The 27,228-nt window shown below is 34.9% G+C and overlaps 1 protein-coding gene across 2 annotated transcripts; it reads right to left on the bottom strand.

Moving 5' to 3' along the window:
• Positions 1 to 11,223: 11,223 nt before the first annotated feature.
• LOC125222640 (solute carrier family 40 member 3, chloroplastic-like) lies at positions 11,224 to 19,176 on the bottom strand. Of its 2 annotated transcripts, none has more exons than XM_048125362.2 (14): positions 18,862 to 19,176; positions 18,468 to 18,666; positions 18,318 to 18,381; positions 17,708 to 17,832; positions 16,917 to 17,006; positions 16,662 to 16,838; positions 16,503 to 16,577; positions 16,302 to 16,403; positions 16,102 to 16,219; positions 15,875 to 16,021; positions 14,136 to 14,242; positions 13,937 to 14,050; positions 13,049 to 13,349; positions 11,224 to 12,118 (listed from the first exon to the last, which is right to left on the bottom strand). In XM_048125362.2, exons 1-13 carry the CDS (start codon positions 18,999 to 19,001, stop codon positions 13,050 to 13,052), a joined length of 1,758 nt encoding a protein of 585 aa, XP_047981319.2. In that variant the 5' UTR covers positions 19,002 to 19,176; the 3' UTR covers positions 11,224 to 12,118; position 13,049. The 2 variants fall into 2 exon arrangements, with proteins under 2 accessions (XP_047981319.2, XP_047981321.1); XM_048125364.2 differs by having other exon boundaries at positions 18,468 to 18,595; positions 18,866 to 19,176.
• Positions 19,177 to 27,228: the final 8,052 nt, after the last annotated feature.

Below are 27,228 nucleotides of genomic sequence, written 5' to 3'. Positions count from 1 at the left end.
TGACCCGAAGGTCCCAATATGATTGACCCAAAGGTGTCAATATGTCCACTATGATTTCAGATCCAAGACATGACTATCACAGATCCTCTTTAATCAAATGATTTAATTAATTCCAATACCATATGCAGAACATATCTATTGCACCAATCACATATCCATATCATATTCCACTCAATCATTCCAATTTAATATACTATTAATATATTTATTGCACCAAGCATACATCCCCATCATTACAATTAAACACATATCATATCAGTATCACATCGTATAATCCAATTATTCACTTCAATTTAACACATAGCAATTAATCATATAACGCATGTAAAATTAAAAGTGTGATTTATACACACTTGACTACGACATATAAAATTTACTGAACTCCTGATCATGTTTCCAAATTTATAACCCTCGATCTGAAAGCTTCTTCTTTCCCTTTATTTTATTTATTTATTTTCTCTAAACTCTCTCCCTGTTTTTGTTTTGAAAACTAAGAATGAATATGTATAATTCTATGCAAATATGCACGTCGGTTATATACCGACTCACCCATTACACTTGGCAAGTTTTTAAGAGCATCCGCAATGGTGCTTAGGCCAGCAATAGGCCAGCAATAGGCCAGCCATTCTCTCCCATGCCACGTCAGCAACACTAAAAAATCCACCTGCCACATCAGATTTAGGCTAGCCATAGGCCAGCCGCAATAAAAATAATTCAAAATATACTACATTTACGGATGTAAATTACGATTAAAATATGGAATTAAATTTACGACACATATGTTAGGTTTGGTATACTGAAAAGCATGTTTCGAGCAAGTTTCGCTCGAATAGAATCTTGCTTGTATACGTAAAACTCTACAATCCACTTTTAACCCGATTCAGTATTATTCGAGCAGTCTCGCACGAATAGAATCACTATTATTATTACATTGTGTTTGCTTGTGCATTTATAAGATGTTTTACAAACATTTAAATGCATAAGAAGTAAACAAAGTCTAAGTCCTTTGCTTAGTAGACCGGTTGTGGGCGTCGTCCACTTTAAGGTAACACGGTCAGATCTACGCAATGCTTTGCAAAAACAAAAGAAGAATTTCACAACCTAGATAGGCTTTGGCTACCTATCGTGAAAGGTTGCAATGTCAGTCCACATATTTCTAAGCCTTACTGAAATAATTTGACATTGGTGTGGTATAGCACTGAACGGATCTAACAGCAAGACGTGTCTTTATGCTATCTACTGAAAGACTAGGTCTTGATAAAATGTTATTTCTTAATCTACATATGTTAGCATTGAGCATACGGTATTGATTATGCACTACTTTGACTTATCAAATGGTGCGGGTTTTTCGCAACCCAATAATCCTGATATATTGGGTAGTGGTGATTAATATCTAGCGGTGCTAGGATTGCTATTATGTTGAAACGTGCACGAGGTGAGTCTCGTTTGATAATGTCCTCAAGAGGAGCTCGAACAAGGTTTTATTGTTCGGAAAACTGGCCAGTTGGAGTTTTATTACTCTATGAATAATAAATAAGTATTTCTTGCTAAGTCCACTCTTGGAATTAATAAGATATTAATTAATTAAGTCCATATCAGACATTAATTAATTAATGGACATTTATATCTTAAGCGCGGGAAATAAATAATAAATAACGGAAACCCGGATTACTTGTAATTTCAGATTTGGATGGGGAAAGTTCAATATTACTTCTGTAGTGGCTGCTCGTAATATTCCAATATACGCTTGTATTAAATTGTGGGTTCAATTTAATTAATAAAAAGCTAATTGGGGGAGCTCATATCCAAAACCTTCCATAGATCTCTGTCTGGGCCCAAAAAGAACTTAATATAAATAGGAGAATAAAGGAGACAGAATAATCACAATTTTCATTACTGAAATTTTCGAAAATATTAGCCCCATCAGCTGTAGGAATTTTCGAATTCTACTCCTATTCCCAAAAGGATTTCTTCTGTCTTCTTTATTCGAGTCCTAGTATTTTGATAAGATCAGCCCACCCTGATATCGAGATACAGTTCGGGAACCAGAGAGAAGATCTGTGGTCTAGTATTGAAGATCATCACGTGGAGAAGGCGCGAGCAATCGACGATTCTTTGGAGAATCAAATCGGTAACTCTAAACCGTAGAATTCATGTTTTAGGATTTACTTTCTATGAGCATGAATTATTTGCGTTCTAGCATGCAATTATCTGTTTAACATGTAAATTGATTAATCGCATAATCGGTCAAATAGATCCGTGTCTGATTTATTTGTTTTGTACAAGTCTTCCGCTGTGCAAGGGGCACCAAAACCCCAACAACATATACGGGAAAATTAATCCATTCCATTAAAAAAAAGTACAAAGATTTTTTTAAAAAAAGTACATGTTTTTTTTTTTTTAAAAAGGGCTTCAACACACGAGCCCCGCCACTCTCTACTCCTCATCGCCGTCGTCCTCGCCGTCGCCGCCGCCGCCGCCGCCCGTGGTATCTGAGCCCACGTCAGAACCCGCTAGCCGTGTCCTCGCGATTTCCAAATCAACCCGCATGCTCTCGAGCATCTCGTGAAGAAACATCTTCTCCGTGGGGTCAGTAGCGGTCTTCCACTCTTGGAAGACCTTGTACATCTGATCCCGCGTATGGTTACGCGAATGGAGAGTGTACTCGAGTGGGGCGGGTGGGAGGCCGGAGGACTGGACCTCGCGGGGCGATAGGGGGGATCCGCCCCTCGCAGCCCGCTGCGCCCGCTTCTGTCCAACCGGGCGGGGGCGACCAGTAAATGAAGGAGGGGATGGAAACTCCTCAGCATCCGGGGGGAGATCGTGGGATCCGCCGCTGCTGCCGCTGTAGTCGCCGCTATAGTTCAGTCGCTGCTTCTTCGGCCACCCAGCGTCGCACCCCGCCCGGAACTTCTCGGAGTCCTTCAGCAACAAGAAGCACTCCCAGAAGGTGAACTCCTTATACTTCCCCTGCAAGGGGAACTGACTCGCGGCGATCCTCCGGGCGTCGTCCTCATTCTGCCCACTACTGAGCTGACGGAGGGCGTTGGCGTACAAATTCGCAAAACGGCCCACCGCGGCCCTGGTGCGCTCCCACCCCTTCCGGACCTCCTCCGGGCTGAAGTCCTTCCCGTGCGGGCAGTGCCTCCTATAGGGCACACCTCCAACCACCCCCTAGCCACCCCGGCGTACTCATCCTCCGTCCACTTCCTCCGGCCAGAGGTGTCGTCAACAGCGGGCTGCGATGACTCGCCGACCGCCTTGGCCTTCCCCTCGTCTTCTTCTTCGGCGCGGCCCGCCTCGCTGGAACGGGAGTATCCGGATTCTCGGGATCGATCCCCATATCATGCAATGACAGAAGGTCATCGCCAGTGAACTGCGTCTCCACTGGGGTCGACGTGTGAGACGAAGCCGTCAAAAAATCAAGCGAGGGCCGATATACCGTGTCCCCTCCCGGTGACCCCTGCACCTCCCCTGCATCCCGGGATGCATACCGTGCTGCATCCCCCCTGCATCCCGCCCTGCCACATCATCCCCATCATCTGCTGCAGCATCATCTGCTGCTGCATCTGGGGCATACCCCCCCACCCGGGCGCTGACTGTCCGCCGCTCCCCTGCCCGCCGCCCGGCATCCCCCATGGCATACCCCCCGACATACCCCCTGCGCCCCCCTCGGCGCACCGGCCATCATCCCTATCATCTGATTCCAAGGGATGTTAAACCCCGGGCCCATCTGCCCCCATCCAGATCCCACAGGTACCGTGGGAGTCTGAGATCCACTCGTCGCTGGACTGGACTCGTTGTTGTGATCCATCGCTCGATGATGCTCTTGTACAAAAAGTTAGAGAGAGAAAACTCGTTAAAACAAGTGGTGCAAATGAAAATGAAACGACAATCGCGTTTATATAGGTTTTTTAAAAAAAAAAACAAAAAACAAAAATAGGCGCTGGCCGATCGGGCCACCACAATGGCGGCTAGCCGGTCGGCCAGCGCTTCGGCCAGCACCGAGCGATTGGCCAACCCACGCCGAAGCGCTCGCCGATTTCGCTCTCGCCGACTCCAATGGTTCGGCTAGCCGATCGGCCAGCGCGACGAATCGGCTAGCCGGTCGCTAGCCGACCATTGGAGATGCTCTAATACAAGTAGCAATCCTTAGTTAAACATATGGTGCTACGCGTCACTTCGATATCTAATTGTAAGGAGAAGATAACTTATACAAAAAATTATTATAAAAATCTAAATATAAGTATATAAATAAAGCTTATTTAGTATACTAGTCATATTTACTTTTGTACTCATATCTATGAAACGTACATATATGTATATATATTCACAATATACTCCCATGCAAATATTCACGTAATTGCACACGCACACTTAAAATTAATTATTTACTATTTAAGTACACTTACACATACCCACTTTTGTACTCATATCTATGAAACGTACATATATGTATATATATTCACAAAATACTCCCATGCAAATATTCACGTAATTGCACACGCACACTTAAAATTAATTATTTACTATTTAAGTACACTTACACATACCCACTAATATATTCATGCAACATATAATTAATGCAAATAACATTATAAATATATAATGATAAATAAAACTATATCAATAGGCAAAAGATGCAACTTTCGGGTTAGGGATGTCACAACTACTCCCTCCATTCCACAAGAATATGCACTCTTTCCTTTTTAATCCATCCACAATAATATACATTTTCTAATTTTAGAAAAAATTTTCTCTCTAATGAGGTGAGACTCATTCTCCACTAACAATAATTACTTATTTTTCCTCTCTACATCTCTCTTACTTTACCAACTTTACATTAAAACCCGTGTTATTCCTAAAGTGCATATTCTTTGGGACGTAGGAAGTATTTAATTTCACAAAATTAAATCTTTTGTCACCTTTAAAACACAGTCAAACTGCATTGACCGGTGGTGAAGAGGAAAAGAAAAGAAAAAATACATACTCTAAGAGCATCTCCAAGGGGAGAGATAAATGGAGAGGTTCAATCATATAACTACCATGTTTACCTTTTCTCTATGAAAAATCATTTTTCAAAAAAAGAAGTATTTGAGAATGTATTATACCTTTTTCCATTTTAAAGAGGTATTTTTACCTCTCCATCAATGGAGATGTGAAATCTTATACTCCCTCCGTTTCTTCATAGTTGAGGCGGAACTTTTTGGCACAGAGTTTTAGAAATAAATGTTGGGTGTGTTAAATAAATAGATAAAAAAGTAAGAGAGAGGAAAAGGTAGAGAGAATAAAGTATAAAGTGAATAAAGTAGAGAGAATAAAGTATGAGAGAGTAAAGTAAGAAAGAGGAAAAAGTTACTCCCTCCGTCCCAAGATATTAGACCAACTTTCCCTTTTGGGATGTCCCAACTTACTAGACTCATTTCCTTTTTTAGCAAAAAGCATCTATCTTATTTTATTCTCCACCTACTTTTTTCTCTCTTCTCTTCCTACTTTTTCCCTCTCTCATACTTTACTCTCTCCACTTTAACTATTTAAATATCAATTCCTTAAATCATGTGCCCAAAAGAAGTGAGTCTAATACCCCGGGACGGAGGGAGTACCATATAAGGAAACGACTCAACTATGGAGAAACTTTCCGAAATGGTAAAATGACTCAACTATGAAGAAACGGAGGGAGTAACTACTACCATATTTGCCTTTTTTTCATGAAAAACTATTCTTCAAGGAAAAAGGTATATTTGAGAAGGCATTACACTTTATGTTTTCCAATGCATTTTATATTATTATTTTATTTTTAAAAAAATGAGTTATCTTTCTATATATTTTTTTCTTTTGGAATATATTATTTTTTAAAAGGATATATTTCACTTTATGAGAATATAAATAGATAGATATATTTCTTTCATTTTTTTTATTAGAGATGCTCTAACAAAATAACGTCGTTTTAGTAGAGATATAAAATTTGACAATTTGCATTTTGTGTTATTTATATAAATGAAATAAAAATTGGAGGGCATAGTGTGCAAGCATAGCCCTAAAATGTATTTTCATCACCATAAAACTTGCTTGTTGTGAAATGAGGTCAATCAATCAAATAATAAATGGCGCATTGACGGCCTTGATGTAATTTATCTGAAATACTACTCCCTATTGATTAGCTAGGAAGATGACGTAATATGTTCAGTTTAGTATACCATTTCATATCTACTTCATGTAATAAGTCTACATCATCAACCCAACATGCACCGGTTTATTTGATTAATTTTCCTTTTTTAATACTCCCTCAGTCCATGCTACTCCCTCCGTCCCATAAAAGTTGAATCGTATTTCTTTTTAGTCCATCCCAATAAAGTTGAGTCATTTCCTTTTTTAACAAAAAACAAAACATCTAATCACTCTTACTTTATTCCATCATTTACTTTACTCTCTCTTATCTTTCCTACTTTTTTCATCTCTCCTATTTATTTAATATAAATTCTTAATCTCCGTGCCCAAAAATTTTGTCTCAACTTATATGAGACGGAGGGAGTATATCTGAGTCATATTCTTAGGGAACTGAAGGAGTAATTAATACTACATCCGTTCCACAGTAATAGAGACATTTTATTTTGCACATTCATTTTAAAAAAATAATTATAAATAGTTAAAGTGAAAAAAAGTAAATTAGGAGAGGGAATATTGTAGATAAGACTTTTCTCTACGTTATTCTCTCTCTTACTTTACTTATTTCTTCACTTTTACAATTTAATATCATTTTTTCAAAACGAGTGCAGAAAATGAAATGCATCTATTACTGTGGAACGAAGAGAGTAGTATTTAACTCTTTACTTTATTTTCTTATTTTTCATATTATATTCTCTATTTTTTTATATTTTATTATTTACAATATTTATAATTTATTTTATCAAACATCACTATCTAAATTAGTATTTTAAAATAGAAATTTCTCGTTTAGATTGAGATGAAATAAGTACCCTTTCCATCCCGCTATAGCTGAGTCATATTTTTTTTAGGGCTGTCCTATTGTAGTTGAGCCATTTTTTTTAACAAAATATAACAATCTTTCTTCTCTTTTACTTTATTCAATTGTCATTTCTATAATTTTTCTTTTTTATTTTAATCTACTCCCTTCGTCCCACTACAAGTGAGACGGTTCAGCTCAGACGTTGTTTTGCAAAATTGATAGTACTAAATAGTTAGAATGGAGAGAAAGTAAAGTAAGTAAGAGAATAATGTATATATTATTATCTCTTTTAGTTTACTTTCTCTTCACTCTAATTATTTATTCTCATCTTTGCGAAACAACGGCCGAAAAGAAACGCCTCACTTGTGATGAGATGGCGAGAGTATTTATTTAGCCCACTAACATAATTTTAGCTAGAAATGGTCGAAAATAGAATTGGGGGAAAGTACTCCCTCCGTCCCAAGATAACTGAGCACAAATTTTTTGGAACGAGATTTAAAGAAATGAGGTTTTGTTAGTAGAGTGAAAAATGAATAAAGTAATAGAGTAAATAAAGTAGAGAGAAAAAATAGGAGAGAATAAAAAAAAGGAAATAAGTCACTTATCTTGGGACGTCCCAAAAAGGAGTGTGAGTCGCTTATTCCATAAATAATATTATGCCTCACATTTTTTCACTTATATTTTATTATTAAATTAATATAAAAAAGTTGGACTCACATTCTATAATTTTTTTTATCAACTTTTCTTTATATTTTTTAATATCTGTGCTGAATTTAGTTGGGACTTTCAAAGGGGGACGAAGGAGTAAACAGATTTTGGTTTGGCGCAAACACGACACATGACAAGTTGAAAAGCATAGTAAAATACTGTTTGATATTAGAATGATATAACTATGCCAAAGTATGACAGAGAGCGCGATAAACACGGGCGACCTTTTTCTATAAATTATGTATTTTGAGAGAGAGAAGAGTGATGACGGTAGGAAAGGTTTAGTGGAATACTTCATATGACATGACTGTGGGCGTATGCGTGTGTAAAAGTGCGATAGTATCAAGCTAATTTTAATTAATCAATTTTCATACTGCGGTCTTGGAGGCCAATCAATCTATTTTAAATTTTGAAGTTAAAAAATAAAACACACAGCACACACAACAAACACACACACAAAGCAAACACACACACACAACACACTCACATTCATTTTTTTAAATTCAATTACATATCAATTATTTCATTTTGCCAAACAAAGGATTTGGAATTTAATGATTTACTACTATTTCAGTTTATTCAAATCTTATAAGATTGGCTGAAATTTTATTAAACTTCATGGTTTAAATGACTATTAACTCATTAATAGTACTCTCTTCGTTTGCGAATATGTGTTTCATTTCTTTCTAGCACGAGTTTTAAAAAGTGTTACTCCTAAGAAAAATGGGGGAAAAAGTTAGTGGTATATGAGTTCCAATTGTATATACTCCCTCCGTTCCATAGTAATAGAGTCATTTTATCGTTTTGGTACGTTCCATAGTAATAGAGTCATTTCCCTTTTTAGTAAGAGTCAACACATTTTTCCATAATTACTTTACTTTCTCTTACTTTTTTCTCTCTTCATCTCTCTACCTTTTTCATTTTCCACTTTATTCTCCATTTACTTAACTCACCTAAAACAATTTTTCTTAATCTCCGTGCCGAAAAGAAACGTCTCCATTACTATGGAACGGAGGGAGTATTAGTTTTAAATGAAATGTGAGTGGAATGTGTTAGTGAAATGTGAAGCTTATTACTATTTATACTATAAATGAACCGAGACTCCTATTCACAGATGGACTAATATGAAGAAATAGAACTCTTTTTATCGGACAGAGAGAGTAATAGTGTAAGGTGGACAAATAAATACTGCAACTAAACATGATTGGACCCCGGCCCTCGTGCCAAACAAGTCTTATGGTTGTGGTAAACTTTGCCATATGAACTAGTCCAATCATTCTAATTTCTCTAGTTAATTGAAAATGGCTGTTTAAAATTAATGTGAATATAAGAGTGCATTTTGAATGGATATCTCAAATTAATTAAGATTACTCTGTCGTAATTGTATTAAATTAAACCTAACACTAATCGTTTTCCAACTAATCAGGTTTTTTTTTTTTTTGCATAATTAACGTCTGAGAATTAAAGAAATATCAAATCAGTTATGGAGTTGATAATTCAGTTCCATAATGATGATATTAGATTATATATATCACACGATGTGATTAGGATGCATTGCATGTGCATTCCTCTCCACTAATTACTCACTACTCTTAATCTAGCTAAAATATGTCATGACAAAACACCTTCATTTGTTGGCAAAAACTTTGGTGTCACTGTCAATCAGTACTTAGATTTGATATGATTAGTTATTACATAAACAAACTTCGGCCGCAATACGTATTAATTTAAAGATCTTCATTCATTAGAGGGATGTTTCATCTAAGCGGTGGGATATATTGAGTGGATGAATTTGTAACAAATATTCTAGAATAGGATAGCTCCAACAAATATGCAAATGTGTGTTTTTGTATTTTCTTAATTCAAGTTTTATTCCTTTTATCTTGGTTGTCATTTTCCCAGCAACACAGATTGTTTTATTTCGTGACAAAATTAAATTGTTTGCTCAAACAACTTAAATTGTGATTTTCAATTTCGATTTCGACGTGACAACTATTGGATGTCTCATATCATATGTTACCTAGATATAATATAATGCGGCGACTTGATTTCTTTATTTAGTATACTCATTTTATTATTAATGAGTTGATGAGTGTATGGTGGTGGTCTGCAGGTCTGGTCCTGGAGGAGCTGTTCAGGCGCCCAATCGCCGTTGGAGACTCTACGGTGGTGGTCTCCTGAGCCACGCTTGAGTTGCTGCTGTTCATCCGCGTTGAGTACTCCTCGCCGGTCTGAGACCAGTACTTAGGGGCGGATCCAACCGGGGATGTATTATTAGTTATTACTAATTTCATACATACAAATTTGTACGTGAAAAATATCATATGCATGTTTAATTTCATACAACAAAATTAAAAAAAAACCGTTGAGCACAGAAGTCTCTTTCCCATTTGTGGACGTGATGGATTGATGGTACAGCTCCATGGGATGGATATATAAGTATAATTATATTTATTATAATTATTTAGACAGTACAAAGTACAATAAGAAACATTTAATTTCATAATTTATGTAATAAAATTCAATCTTTGTCGTGCCAATTTTGTGTCGACCAAATAACTTCTTACAAGTAAGTCATGACTTTATTTAGTTCTAAGTAATAGTATGCGCATTTGCATTGGCATGCGACCGAAATTGCTACATTTCGTTTTTTATGCATTGTTTGAACACGTTAGTGATTTTCAATTTCTCAAAAATATAAAAATAAACTAAATTATAAAAGAGTAACCAAATGTAGTACTACTTGATTTATGACAAGAGAGTGCAATCAATTGATAAGATAATTCACATCCAAGACTCCAACTAGTAGGCCAGATTTCCAGTCATTTTATAATGCATGTGATTGTGAAACTCAGAATAAATATAGTAACTGTTACTGCTACAAATAATACTACCATATGAGTATTTCTTATATCATTACTTTTAATTTATAGTACTACTATATAAAAGCTATAATAGACATCCAATTTTATAAGGACGCTCTCATTCCTTGAGGACAGTAGTTTAACGTAAAGAATCATTTTTGTAGGATAATAAGAAGAGGTCTTGCTCTTACTAGTGAGAAAAGAATGTAAAAAACAATAAAATTGTTGATACTAAATTTGTTGTTTTAAAAATCAGTCCCGGTTTCCGCCAACTCAAACGCCATTAGACAAAACAAGTAATAATATGTCAATACTTTAGAAATGCAAAATAATATGATAGTCCAAAATCACACATGTAAAGAAAGTTATAGACACTGTTACTTCGTCCTGGAGCATTCAACTTGACCACAAAAAATGATAAATTCTACTTTTAATACTAATAATTAATACTAGAAAGCTTCTCCAACCTAACGCATTTCATCTCCACAACTATGCAACACACTATAACCAATTATACACGTTGAACATTATAGGAGCTGTGTCCTAACCAACAGCACTCACAAATTTCATATTTTCATCTTTCCAGATGTACGGTGCTGATGAAATTATTTTTGGTTGACCCTAATAAAGATTCTAACAGAATTGCATAAAATGACCCCATCCACAAAACGTACGCGTAGAAACTTTAATGAAACTAGCACCTTTCATATCCCCACAGATAAAGATCATCAAAGCAGATGTTACAGCACATGCATATACAACAAGGGAGAGAAAAGAAAAGATCATTACTGTTATTGTTTGACAGCAAATTGGTGGTCCACAGTGAACAAAGCCTGAATCTCTCCGATTGTTCCTCCCGCAAGCCCTGTTCTGCCACTCGATTATGTTTTACTTCATCGGCTATCTTTAGCAAAGCTGCAGTACCACTTCAAGAAGCAATAATCAAATGCATCTATGTTCAGTACTCCGATTCAATAAATTTCCATCATTTTGTATCCATCTTGCTCACTCGCATTTATCAACAGTGAATTATTCGGTAAAGTGTACCAAACAGATGAAAAGACGAGCAATAAAAGGGACCAGCCACAAGGCAAGCCGACTATTAAAAACGTACCAAAATAAATGAATGTCATATATTGGTAGACTGTATTTTCATGATTGCTGATATTTGCATGCCATCTTTTCCCTTCAGTTGCAGGCCATTGCTAAACTTCTAAATTAATGCACCATAGCTCTTCTCTTCTCAGGATGGTCGCTCGTATAATGGTGTCCACATACAGAAGAATAGATGCTTAGCGAAAGGAAATTACATTTCTTGAACAATTGATTAGAAAGTATGTGTATGTATTTACAGCCTGCCTATAGAAAGAGACTATTCTGACTGATATCATATGTGTACATGATCATTGCCATCTGATGAGCTATCATGTACGTATACCATGGGAAATGCCTTCTTCGTACTGCCACGGCTAGTATCTGAGTGACAGGATGTTATACTTAAGGCTTCTAGCCAGTTAGAGATAACTGCACCTCATACTTGAATCCAGTTTCATTTCAGTTGCTGAAGTTAGCCCTGCAGCTGAGGTACACAAAAAAAAAAAAAAAATGTAGTATCATTTTACAAACTAGAGGCAATCTGCAGACCTATTTACACAGCAAATACATTAGTAATTCAGTTCTAGACTTAGAAATGTCAAATTTTCAGCCACAATGCCAAATTATTTGATTGGGGTTTCAAGCATCAAGTAAAGTGGGCAATTTGAGATTTCCTAATCATTATTTACTTGCTTTGTTCTTCCAATTCCTCCTAGATCAACTGCCACTGTCCAAAATGACAAGGGATGCTCGGTTAGAAATTTGGGATGATTTTACAGGTATCCTGAATCCAGAAACAGATATATTACAATCTTTATCTTGCCATGAAATATCAAGCCCACAACATGAAATATCCAGCTTCAAAAACATGCCAAATGGATCTGGCATGGCACTAGGTTCAGCAAGTCTATGCATGCAGGATGAATAGTCTCAAGGGAAATCCTTGGATAAGGTTAACAATTAGGAGATTTGATTAACATGATTTTATATTTCTAATTAGTAGCATATTTTGAGGGACTAACTAACATCAGCACCAGGGAATTAACTCCTAGCTCTTGCTCAACTCTTTGAAATCAACTAACAATCTTCTCTTACTCCTCTAATTTTATTTTCTTAACCAAGGACTCATTCCAGTTTCTGTTTTCTAGAATTCGGACAAACTATATTACTGTGAGATTTTCTACTCAAGAAGATAAAAATTTTCCATTGTTTCTTACTTTGAAAACTACCATACCATTCTAATACTCATTACCTCTCAGGGGGATGTGAACCAGATTTAATGCATATTTGTTCCTCATATTTCTTTGTTAGACAATCATCATTCGAAGTTGACATTCAGCAGGATAGTACTTCTTGGGAAGTTATCAGCATACAAACAAAATAAAACACTAGGAACATAGAGTTATCTACTTACTTTATGAAGACTGCAGCAGCTCAAAAGAAAAAAGATCTCGTTGAATGTCAGTTGGTTTCTTCAACCATCTACAGTATAAACAAGCTGCTCCAACTACTGACAGAAGCGACAGCATCACCAGAAATCCAAATTGTGAAACATCATTTGCAATTATGGCAACCCCTAGCATTATCGACTCTGCCAAACTAGCAAATGAAATCTCAGTTGTTCCAATGAGATTAGCTTTAGAGGCAGGGATCCCAGTTTGTAAAATCTGTGCCCCTATAACATCATATGACATGTGCCCCAGTCTAGACAATACCTGCCAATACAAATTGTTCTAGCATATGAGTACTTTAACAGCGAGATCCAAATGAAGCTCTGATATAGTTTCAAGTTGCGAAAGAACTTTATTATATGCATACACAAGATATTGATAAAATCTCAAGCTTTTTCTTGTCATAAAGAATAAATAATTAAATTTGAACATATAACAGAGACAGGTCAAATATATTTGACACATTAGAGAATGTCAAGGCGCACCACACATCCTACAAGATTAAGACAAGCAAAACACGATAAATATATACCCACATTTTATTTTACAAGTATCTATAAGGTATATGATTTACAAGTATATAAGAAGAACACAATCCTGTTCAAATATGCACCCCCATATTCCATATGGGTCGCCAACACACATGATAATTAATATGTCAAACATTAAATCTATTGTAATTATATAAGTATCTTGAAACAAAATCTATTAAGAAGACCGTGTGTTCTTTTTTGGTAATGCAGCGGTTTAGTTGTCTGGCACTCAGTGATTAGGTGAATGCAACTTCAAATGCATCCATTTCACGTGGTTATTATTTTCAAGTTTTAGATGAAAACAGTGAAGAAACTTACAACTAAAAACAAAAACAACATGAGTGGAATCTTGTGAGAAAAAGAACCACTCCAATATACACCAACTGCTATGGTAAGAAGTGAAGCCTGAAAGACAAGACCAGCTGCTCCAGCCTGGTGTAAAAGATTAACATTATGACCAAAGATGAGTAACAACAACATAAGATCTTTCAACAAATAAATACTTTAAGAACAACACCTTCAGAATGCCTAGTTGGTTGACCATTTTTGTGGACACAAAAGTTGCCGTGACACCCATGAAAGCGCATAATCCACTGAAGGCTCCAATAATTGAAGGATTTAGACCTGTAGCAATAACAACCACATGAATACAAAGAAAGAGAACCAATATGAAGGGGAAAATATTATCTTCAAACATTAAATTTCACATCCTTCAGAGAGACAAGGATCAGTACAAAGAACAGGAGAGATCAGAGGACATGCATGTAAGTTGGGTAATTTAAAAATGCATGAGCCTGGAAACAATGTTGAGAACATCAGTACAGCTTTCTATGACATAACATCTGTCCATTTCTCTGACAAAAAATGCATTGTTAGTCGAATAGAAATAGAATACAAAATCGTTAGTCATTGTTCTATAACCAAGATGAGAACATAAAAGCAAAATTATATACTTATATCAACATCAAAAGCCTCTAAATGCCCAACCCTATCAACATTTCACGTTTTATGTTTCATCATAAACTTCCAGTGCTCAGGCTCAACAAAGAAAAAAGGCCAACTGGATTCATGCAATCATTGTCTACCAAAACAAAGAATAACATTGGATCTTTTAGGTCCCTACTTAACTCAATACTCCAATTTTGTAACTGATGAGCTAATCATCCATCCAAACATAAATGTTACATCCTTACATGTAGTTAGTGTTCCATGGAGAATTGTGAAACAAAGAGATATAGATTGTAGGTTCCTCAACATTTAGTGGAATAGTATAGGTAATTAGGTACTCCCTCTGCCCGCGAATAGGAGTCCTGTTTTTCCATTTTAGTCCGTCAGCGATTAGGAGTCCCGGTTCACTTTTCCATAAATGGTAATAGGGTCCAACCTTCCACTAACTCATTCCACTCACATTTCATTTAAAACTAATATATACAAGTGGGATCCCTATTCCACTAACTTTTCCCCACCCACTTTTCTTAACATTTCTTAAAACTCGTGCTGCCCATAAATGGGACTCCCAATGGCGGACGGAGGGAGTATAAGATATCAGGTTTGTTTCTTTTACTTTTTTCACAAAAATAGGCATATACCTCCAATAAAACCAAATAGAAATAGTATTGTATGTTCGCTAAGAGTCTCTTGTATCTGCTAGTGGAAGCAGTGGATCACCAACTCCAAATACAAACAAATGGTCTCCTCAAAGAAACTAAGCTAATCTACTTTTCCTAAAATTAGTATCTCCCCTCATGACCTTCAAATTGTAAACCAATTTACCAACAGAATAACTTGCAAGTTCTTTCCTGCTTAAGTTATTCATTTTCCTGAGATAAACAAGTTTAGCACTTTATTCCCATTTCTTTAATAATGGCATTATACCTTCCCATGCTTCTCCAGCAGGTTGTGTTTCGCCTTTTTACAAAAGGAATTTAGAAGTGTGACAAGTGACTAGCCTTTTTGCAAACTAAATGTTCACATCAACAGCAAGCCAGGTAACCAAACAAGCAGTAGACTAGACACATTAGTTGGTGGAAGAAAAGAAATCAATCAATGGATTAAATGAGATTCAAAATGGGGCATATGAAAGTTGATAGAAGCAGATTTTTTCAGTCAAATAACTATCCAAGGAATAAAAATAAAAGATAAAAAAAAATAATTATACTATACTGACATGGCCATGCACTAATCAGTTTCTTCTAAATCAAGGTCAGCAGATGCTACTCATCGAGCTGTTTGCAAAATTCAAAGAGTGGACAATACCATGATGTGTTAAGAAAGCAGTCATTAGGCCGCCAGGAGCAAGAGCAACGTTGAAGAAGAGTAAAACATAGGCCAGGCTTGCCGGCAGAACAGGCTGCTGAATGTATTCAAACCATCCATGCTTTATAGCATGTATACCTGATGTCACTGTGCAGAAGAGAAGGACAGCTAAATCAGATAATACAACAGAACAAAACTGAGAAAAAGATTGAAAACACTGATATTACATATATTTTCAGTCTCATGGGAATATCCTGTAGGTGAACATCCAGAACCAGTTTGTAGAGATTTGGCATGGGCCAGAACACCAGCAGAAAGCTTGTTCGTTAGCCATGTGAGGAAAATCTGCCACAGAGCAAAGGCCAGCTAAAATTGATAAACATTTAGACGTAATGGACAATTTTGAAATAGAAAGGCTGCATATTACCAAAATGGGCAGTGAACACATCATCAAGCTAGCTGCTAGTTTTAAGCACATCACAGGTTCATACTTAGATAACAATATGCCAAATAATGATGCCCCTGCAATCTATGATTACAAGAATATGAAAGCTATAAGCACCAGAGCTAATAAACTATAAATTCACTAAAGAGATACAAAAACAGACTTGAAGACATTGATGATCACCTCACAGAGTAGATCAATTCTACTAAGCATTGCATTTGCTTGAGCGAGAGCAACCGGTCTATTTGTTCCTGCTAACTGAAATATCATATTAACAGTATAAATAAGAGAAAATACTTAAAGGAGGTTCCAAATTACTAGTTAAGAAGAAAAAGGAAATACCAAAACAACCCAATCACGCTCCATAGCAACCCCTAGAGCTAGTCCGGAGAGCCTCTCTATGGCTAGAGCTAATACAAGCATAACAAACCAAGGTTGGAGAAGTACAGGAGACACAGAATTGGGGTGTATAATATTTGAATTAATTATCATTCCAACGGATAACAATTGAGAAGCAACCTGGAGTGAATGAGTATGAGAATATAACTTTTGGCCAAATGTTGAAATTGAACATTCTTGTAGTCCCAGTAAAATTACCTGGATAACAGTCAAACAATTATATGCAGGCACTCTTGGAAAGCAGTCCATCAGCTTCCCTACCAAAGGCCCTCCAACTATTACAGCAAGCTGTTAAGATACAGAAGGTTCAATAGTTTTCCTTTCTTTTTCTTTTCTTTCCTTTTTGTAATACAACCAAATATGGAATTTTACTAGGAAAAGGGTGAGTTTGATTATAAAGGGAGGGGACCAGAATGATAACCCCGCACAGTGCTTTACCCATTTTTCATGTGAACCTGACAAAATTAGATGGTAACAAAACAGTAGATGATGTGGAGGAATCTACTTTGCACCCAGTGCATTCAACACTCTTATGTCATAATATAAGCATTAGAGAGCTGCACAAATGATAAGTTTTAGGTCTTCAGGCTAATTACATAACACCATTGGGGAAAGAGAATGTATGACAAGCGTCTTTGTAACACATTGAATGTGACCAATATCCATGAAAAGACCTGAACTTTTCTAGGCAGGGCATAAGCGATAGTTTTAAATGAAGGGAAATGAAGTAAGAGAATTATAGGAAAGATAGATGTTGCAAAGGAGTTGCAAGAGAACTTCTTGATAGATCCAAGACCCAGGTTCGAACATCATCATGATTCTCTATGACTATAACTCATTTCAATTGTTTTTTTTAAACTATAAATAAAAAATAAAAAAATAATAAAAATCATTTCAATTGTCTTAACATAGAACATCAATTCTTGCAGTACAATAGGTAATTCCATGGATCCTAAATTTGATGGCCTAATGATTGTAGGAACGGATACCTTCGCAAAGAAGCCCATGACAGCCACTGGAAGAAGACTTGGATGAATCAATGCAATAGAAGCAGGCCAAGCAAAATTCCACAGCTGTTCAACCAAATTCCCGACCAAGCAGCTAGCGTATAAAGCTAGTTACACATTCAATTTCATTAGAAGATTCAATCATACAAATAAATACCATAATATGCTGGATATAAAATTTGCTTTCATTAACAGGAACATGGTGAGAAATTAGTTCTAGACTTTCAAGAATTGTAGCAATATATGACATGGAATCATGGATCAACGAGAAATATCTCTTTTCATCAACTAGTTTCACCTTTTCTTAAAATTCCTTTGGTAAACAGTGATTTCATGCCAAGCAATATTTCAATGATCAGGCAACACTTAAAAACCTAGTCAATTGGGAAGTTTCCAGTCCCTCTATAGTTGTAACAGTTTAATCAAATATCTTATAGACCAGAGAATAACGTAGTATTATATTAATTTTTTATCATAAAAGCTTTCCATAGGAAAATATGTGTACTTGGATATACTACATGTTAAACTTAGTAAATATGTCACCATCACATCAAGCATGTGTTGCTCTAACTTCCCACAGGAGAAAACTAACCATAGAGTCCAGCTGGATGAGCAGGAGTTGAAGCAATGGTGTTCTGCTCCTCTTCGGACAAGACCTACATAAACCCCAAGGAGAAGCACAGCCAACGTAAGAGTGCAGAATTCACTGTTTCGGAAAATGGAGGAATCTCACAAAACTTACAGGCAATGCTGTGAATACCGTATCCACAAAATTGCCACCAAGTAAATGAAGTCCTTCTGCGTCCAGGCAATCAGATTTCAGACGAACAACTGGAACTGAACAAGGAGATGTAGTATGATCCTCATCGACTTCATCATTAGCAACAAAGTCACAGACATCAGTGTCAGTGAATGAACACCTTAAACTAAAAGAGTCAAGCCTGCAAGAAAATAAAAGATGAATAACAATAAACTAGTAGTACTACATCATATTGGAGTGTTTTTAACACCTGAGTCTCACTATTTCAGGTGAAACAGGAAGTGAATTAAAGAAAACCTAATAACATAGTTTCAATTAACTACTTATAGCGGCAAAAGATAGTACGTTTTTCCAATAGCAGCGAAGCGGATGGTACCTACTAGGGATGAGACAGGTATTCGGCCGTCGTGGAGGGCGTAACCTGATAAAAGGAGAAAACGGCGTAGCAATAGCTTGCAGACGGCGACGGAAAACCAAACCGGCGGACTGAGCAGTGGTAACCACGCCGATAACCATATTTCTCTTGAATCCAAAACTATCCTTGATGTCTACACCTAATTCTACTTCTTCTTCATGCAGCTGATAGATTGAAACCCGTGAATTCGGCTCGCACTTTTGATTTTGTTTCGTGCTAAATTGTTGCCAGAAAATGTGGAAAATCCTTCTTTTTTTCTGATGGAGTTGAAAATGTGCAGTAACGGATAAAATACTACTCATCCCGTGTTTTATGAAAAGGATAAATGGGGAAAAAAATAAAAAAACATAAAATTCAGTTAAATTAAGATTAGCTCTGTAACTTTAAAAAATGATTAATTATATTATAATTTTAATATTTTTCAATCATCTCGTAGTCTATAATTTGAAAAAAAAGTGAACTACACAAATAGTCCCTGGAAAAGGTTTAATAGTTTTAATAGTTTTAATCATAAATATATCGTATAACACGATTTATTTCAAAATAAATATGCATCTAATGAGATTGGAAATGATAAATTGGATAATGTATATAACACGATTATATACAAATGAGACTCATATTTCACTAGTTTTCTTCCATCCAATTTTCTTAACATTTCTTAAAACGCGTGCCGAAAAGAAATGAGACTCATATTCGAGAACGGAGGGAGTATAGTAAAAGTGAATTGAGATGCATAACAATGGCGATTTTGTAATTTAAAAACATATTCCTAGTTCGGTTCAAACTCAAAAGTTATGTTTTGGCAATGCAATTAATAATGAATTTAATTGAAGATAGGTTAGATTTTCAACATTAAATTCATAAGAAACCTATCTAAAATGGGCTGCATATGTAAAGACTGGTGAAAAATTATATTTGAACAAACGAAAGAAATATGACAAGAGTCAAACCGACGATAAGGTTGGTGACACTCCTTGTAATCTTCGCAGCAATCTTAGATGAATCTATGTCAGATACTCCACTAGGGCTGGGGAAAAATATCGAAAAAATGATATATCGCTCGTATCGTATTGAAAAATATCAAAAAATTATCGAATTTTCGATATATCGTAATTTTCGATACGATACGATATCGTATCGTAAGTTTTCGATACGATACAATATCGTATCGTAAGTTTTCGATACGATAACGATATGAATTTCCTTATATCGCGATATATCGTTTTATATCGAAAATACGATATATATCGAAATTTTTTGATATATCGATATTTTCGATATATATCGATATTTTATTTTCGATATATATCGATATATATCGAAATTTTCGATATATACCGATATTTAACGTATCGAATTTCGATACGATATATCGAAATATCGATACGATAACGATATGAAATTTTTTTATATCGAAAGTTCGATATATAGAAATTCGATATATCGAAACTTTCGATACGATAACGATATGAAATTCTTTCATATCGATATTTTCGATACAATACACGATACAACGTTTTCGATACGATATATCGTATCGACCCACCCCTATACTCCACCAGGGGTTCATGAGTGCATATGTAAAGGAAGAGATGCTCCATATAAAGAAATAGTTGGGGGATGCTGGCCAATTTTTAACACTGAAAATTTAAGTGGTTCATGTTTTAATGTTATGGTTAACGATATTACAGAAATTTGCATAAAAGTTTGCAATGCCAAACCTGACGATGCAAGGTTTATAGCGGATAAGATTTGGACATATTCCCAAGACCCAATTTGGGCTAAGAAATTAGTCTAGGGTGGCGATGGGGTGCCATTAAATTATACTCCTATTAATAAATTATTTTAATCAAGTTGATATACATGTCTTATGTTACCTATTATGACAAATGTAAATGTTAGACAACATGTTGCAAGATGGACAAAAGTTTATCTTTTCCAAACTAAAAAGAACAAATACAAACTTTCTATATAAATAAATTAAAATGATTAAAAAATAATTATATTTAAAAACAGAAATTTTTAGGATTATGTTGCAAATTTTTAATCCGATAAAATTTCAGTCTGATTAGCCTGCAACCTGGAGTAGGGTTACCCAAAATCCATTAGATTAGCCCGATTGACATCCTTAATTCTAGGCTTTAGCTGTTTGGGCCGTTCTGTTTATATTTTTATTGGGCTGACGATATTTTCTATTGGGTAGAACTTTTACTTATTGATCTGGACAAAATTTATTTGTTGTCTGTCTATAGATATAATTTTTACTTATTGATCTGGACAAAATTTAGGTACAAAATTAAGTTGACCATTGTCATTTAATGGCGCTGTCACATTAGTATAGATATACAAAATTTCTCAGTGTTGAAGACAAGAAATTACCAAGTGTAATTGTAATGTCCATATCAAACGCAACTAACAATACTTTCTTAGAATCGAAAAATTTTGCTGAAAAATCTTTATCCTTTAATTTCAATAAGCTATCATAATTTTTTAAATCAAAACCTGGTTACATGGCTTAAATCCAAATAAAAAATATAACCTAGCCAAATGTATAATTATTTTTATGTTAATAATTGTTACTCACCTCAAATACTCCCTCCGTCCGGCTTTAGCAGTCCCATTGACTTTTCTGCCCTCTTTTTGTAAAAATAATAAAAAATAGTTAAAGTAATGGTAAAGTAAGAGAGACAATAATGTAGATAAGACTCTTCTCAATATTATTCTCTCTTTTAATTTATCATTTCTCATCTTTAACTATTTTTTATCATTTTTACAAAAAGATGACAGAAAAATCAATGAGACTGCTAAAGTGAGACGGAGGGAGTATTACACAATTATTTTAAGACGAAAAGAGTAGTAATATTGTTTATCAACTTAGCAAAGAATAAAATTCCGGGAACGAACATAATTGATTAATTGGATCTAAAATAGTACTACCCTTTTGTAATGTTGAGGACAAGTAGCTACTAAACATAATATTTAAGACATATGATACTAGTAGTTACTTTATGGAAGAGTGAATTACATAAATGGTACTTGATCTTTCACTTTTGCACGTCAATGGTACCTGATTTTTATTTTATATCATTTTTAGTACATATAAATCACATTTTTGGTACATGATGCAATTTTCTTCCCAAAATACCCTTTAAACAAATATATTTTCCCATTTATATCATAGAGGGTGTTTTGGGCAAACATAAAATTAGTACCAAAAGTGATATTATAATCAATATTAATATTAATATTCATTTTTAATATCATTCAAATATACTTAAATATAATTATAACTATTATTGTTATAATACTCAAAATTGATAGTAATTAATAAATAATTGTAGTATAATTATATAAATTATGAATCACATAATATTATGTAATAATTATTATTATTAATTTACATTAAATTAGTAACTAATCAATATAGCCTTAATAAAAATTTTAACATTGTGAAGTGCATTCATAATGATATAAAAAGTTGAATATTTTTAGCTAGGTGTTTCAACCTTAAAATGAGTATAAAATTATTTAGTAAAAAATATTCAATTGATTTAATTACTTTAAATAATTAATTTAATTAGGTATTTTATTTTTTATTTATATTATGAATGCAATTAGATGTACGTATAAACCACTAAAAAGAAGGAAGAAGAAATATAAACTAAGGAGAAAAAAAATAAAAAAAAGGAAGATAAAATACTAAAAAGAAAGAAGAAAATGTAGAAAAAATAAAGAAGAAGAAAAAGAGAAATAAGAAAGGAAGAAAAAATAATCACATAATTGGTACTATTTAATGGAAATTTCCAAAAATATCCTCCATGAAAAAAAATCACATATTTGGTACCTAGGATTATTTTTATCACCGGGTACCAAAAATGATATAAAATAAAGATCAGGTACCATTTATGTACGAAAGTGAAAGATCAGGTACCATTTATGTAGTTCACTCTTTATAGAATTGAAAATTCTAGTTACAGAAATCTTTATCTTTTAAATATAATAAGATATCAAAAAATTTTAAACCAAAAGCTGGTTGGATGGCCTAAATCCAAATAAAAGAAGTACTACTATCATCTATACATACTCTTCCGCAAGGATATGTTGAAGGGTTCCACCATTCTATTATTCAATTTAAATAAAAATATTTTCACAATATTAAAATGCATTAAAAATACGAAATATTACAAATTACAAAAAAATTAAAAATTACATAATTAAAATCCTAAAAGCTAAACATTACACAATTTGATGTAGATGAGTTGTATGAAAATATATGAATGAGTGATAATTTGATGTAAAAAATGGATGATGAATGTGTGTATTTATAGATGATTTTGGGATTAAAAAATTTAAAAATTTTCAAAAAAAAGGGTAATAAAACGGCTATATTTTTGCAAATCTGAAAATATATTTTTTTATTTTTGGTAATATTTTCGATTTTAAAAAAAGAAAAAAGAAAAACCAACGATAAACCATTGGCGAATAGAAACGCGTCATGTCGCCTGCTCAGTGGCACGGACGTGCTCGATGCATCGAGCAGCGCCGTCCCAGCGAGCACCGCTGCGGATGCTCTTACAAGCCCTTGTTTTTCTCTAAAGCCCATCTCGGCTCGGCAGATTCAGCGTCAAAATGAGCTGATATGTTGAAGGAACTGGCAGCGGAAGCGTGCGTCAGACTATCATAATTTAATAATTATTAATCACACAAATAAATCACATAATAATTAGATCTATTTAGCAGATTATTCAGACAAAAGCTATTCGTGTAATTCTCACATGTATCATGCTCATAACTTGAATTAATCATGATTTAAGAATATTGAAACCTAAAACATGCTTTTCTCCGGAACAGAAATAATACCTAATTAATTCTCCAAAGAATTGATGATGGCTAGCGACTTCTCCACGTGACGCTTTGAATACTAGACCACAGATTTTCTCTCTTGTTCCCGAACTGTACTCCAATATCAGTGTGGGCTGATCTCACCGGAATACTAGCAGCTACTACAGAAGTAATATTGAACTCTCCCCATCCAAATCCGAAATTATAAGTAATCCGGGTTTCTGTTTTAAGTTTTAACTTTCATTTTCCACGCTTAAGATAAAAATATCCATTAATTAATTAATGTTTGCTATAGACTTAATTAACTAATTTCTTATTAATTCCAAGAGTGGACTTAGCATGAAATGCTTATTTATTATTCATAGAGTATCAAACTCCAACTAGCTAGGTTCCGAATAATAAAACCTTGTTTCGCGCTCCTCTTGAGGGCATTATAAAACGAGACTCACCTCGCGCACGATTCAATATAATAGCAATCATAGCACCGCTAGATATTAATCACCACTACCCAATATATCAGGATTATTGGGTTACGAAAAACCCGCACCATTTGATAAGTCAAAGTAATGCATAATCAATACCGTATGCTCAATGCTAACCTACATTGATTAAGAAACAAATATTTATCAAGACCTCGCCTTTCAGTAGATAGCCCAAGGACAAGTCTTGCTGTTAGATCCGTTCAGTGCTTTACCACACCAATGTCATCTTATTTCAGTAAGACTTAGAAATATGCGGACTGACATTGCAACCTTTCACGATGGATAGTCTAATTCCATCTAGGTTGTGAAATTCTTTTTTTTTCTTTGTTTAGGACTGACTGTGTTATCTTAAAGTGGACGCCGCCCACAACCGGTCTACTAAAACAAAGACTTAGATTTTGTTAAGTTAACTTATACATTTAAACATGCATTAACATCCATTAAATATAAAACATAACAACATTATGACAAAAATAATCTGTTTTATTCTTTGGAAAATAAAATAAGAGATTTACAGTATTCAATCACTCGAAACGTGATTTCTAGTATACAAACCCTAACATATGTATCTCTTCAAATTCGTCGGATAGCAATCTGCCTCTATTCATGAATCCAAATACTCCCTCCGTCCGTGAATAGGAGTCCCGTTTTTCCATTTTAGTCCGTCCGCGAATAAGAGTCCCGATTCACTATTATCATAAATGGTAGTAATAGGGTCACACCTTCAATTAACTCATTCCACTCACATTTCATTTAAAACTAATACATACAAGTGAGACCCCTATTCCACTAACTTTTTTTCCACCCATTTTTTTTAACATTTCTTAAAATTCGTGTCGCCAAGGAATGAGACTCCTGATGGAGGACGGAGGGAGTACAATTTTATCTCCTTCATACCCTTTTCTTCCAACGCTCTTTCAATTCTTTCTCTCTTTCTATTAGAATTTGCAGCAAGAATTTCTGTTTGACACATACCTCCAATAATAGCTCCATATGCACTCATTTTAGGCTTCAAACTTTTGACACCATCTCCATTTTCAACTCCAGTGCTTCCTCGACAAATTTTCCCCTAGAAATAGAACAAATTAACTCATTGTATACTTCTGCATTCGGCAAATAACCATTTTGACACATCTGGTCCAACAAAGACTTTGCTGCAAATGGTCTGCCGTCATTACATAAAGCAAGTATTAAATAACAATATATGTATGTATTGGTTTCATTAATTCCTTATGCAGTGTAATTGATCATAGTCTGTTTCTTTGTGCCAACAATAGAGCTTTATTTATTCTTCCAATGGTGAAGGATTTATTTTGTTTATCATGATAATTTTATTGTGTGTAACAAGAGTATTACGGAGGAAGAAAAGAGAATTTTTTTTACCTTTCAAAGAACAGTGCACAAGAACAAGCCTCCGTGAATAATACGAAGGGAAAAATAAGGCAAAATTGGATGTTCTCTTCTTTTTTGCCCCCTCACATAGAGTATATATAGGAAATAAACATAGTTTGATTTAGGTTTGGCGTGCAGATTTAGTCGTGAGAATAAGAAGGGAAAAAAGAGAGCCAAATCTTTTTGTTTCCTACGCAGAGTATATCTAAATATAGAAGATTTGATTAGGTCAATGGAAAAGGACAATACATGAAATAAATGAATTTATTTAGGTCAAATTTGTCATTGCATATTAATTTCTGATTTCATAACTTCCCTATCAAACAAAATAGATTTATTAGAAAAAATTTAACTAAGGTATCAAACATGTGTTATTAAAATCATATCTTTCCCTAACTTGGTTCTAAATATTGGTCACTAACTAACCTAGATATATTCCACGTCACTTATCAAACGAGCCCTAATTGTAATTAATAAGTAACTTATTCATTTAAGACATGCTTAAATGTAAATTTAATTTTCAACATTAATCTAGAAGCAAACTTGCTTGTGCCTAATTATATTTTAATAACGCTCTATTCAGTTTGGACTCTTTTAATATAATGTGTTGATTAGTTAGCAAGTACTCCCTTCGTTCGTTATTAGGAGTCTCACTTGTATATATTAGTTTTAAATGAAATGTGAGTAGAATGAGTTAGTGGAAGGGATACGCTCGGATTTTGCATTGTTTTATGGCCATTATTTGTCCGTTTTTTATGTCAAAGTCATCTACATGTCCATTATTAGCATATTTTATATATTTTGGTATTTTGACGTGTTTTGTGATAAATGTGCATATTTGAGCCGAAAAAGGGAGTCAAAACGCAAAGTCTGGAATTCTGGAGTCCAGACGGCGACCGGCGACCGCCGCAAGCTGTACGGCGACTGCCGGCGCCCGGCGGTCAGAGCTATGTAGCGGCCCGCCTCGGAAACTTACGCTTGGAAACGAGTCTCGCCCGGCGACCGCCGGAAGTCATATGGCGGTCCGCCGCCGAAGGAACAGAGACTCGACCGCCGGCCAAGGTGCGGCGGCCCGCCGGAGAAAGGCGGCGAATCCGATCAGACCTAGATCTGCTCCAAGATTTACCATATTTTGAAGATCTTTTCCTTCTACAATGAGGATTGACTTTCCCCTATAAATAGGACCTCGAGCTTCATCAAACCGGAGCTTCTTTTTGCAACATAAATTCCCAGAGATTAAAAGCTAGAGTACGTCATTTGTGCAAGGAGTTGAAGAAGGATTTCAAGAACATCAAGAACGACAAGGATTCAACCTACGGGTTTTATTTGCTTTAGTTTTATGTTCAAATTGTTTTCCCTTCAATCTATGTGTTTAGTTTATTCCAATATGTGTAACTAAACTCATAGGATTCTAGGGATGTGTTAGTAACGACTTTGGTTATACAATTCCAGTTTTCTATTTAATATCCGTTTCGTTTTTACTTTGTTTCTTTCCTAAGTAATTCTGATGTTGCATGATTGAGTGACACAATCTTGCATGATATAATATAACTTGCTTCATAACTGTGAGAGAGTTCTAACGAGTTAGATCCACTTAGTAGACACTACA

This window comes from Salvia hispanica, chromosome 1 (genome assembly GCF_029641045.1).
Source record: "Salvia hispanica isolate PSC_SH4W2 chromosome 1, Shi_PSC_v1, whole genome shotgun sequence".
NCBI lineage: Eukaryota > Viridiplantae > Streptophyta > Magnoliopsida > Lamiales > Lamiaceae > Salvia > Salvia hispanica.
The sequence above is the reverse complement of the archived record's forward strand: the minus strand, read 5'-3'. Positions and strand labels throughout refer to the sequence as shown.

Coding starts and splice junctions, on each gene's coding strand:
- LOC125222640 (XM_048125362.2), bottom strand. CDS start 19,001: ATGGTTATCGGCGTGGTTACCACTGCTCAGTCCGCCGGTTTGGTTTTC. Junction 16,839..16,916: donor ATTGTTTGACTGTTATCCAG/GTAATTTTACTG, acceptor CATTCACTCCAG/GTTGCTTCTCAATTGTTATC. Junction 13,350..13,936: donor TGTTGTTTTTGTTTTTAGTT/GTAAGTTTCTTC, acceptor TTGTATTGGCAG/GTATTGTCTAGACTGGGGCA.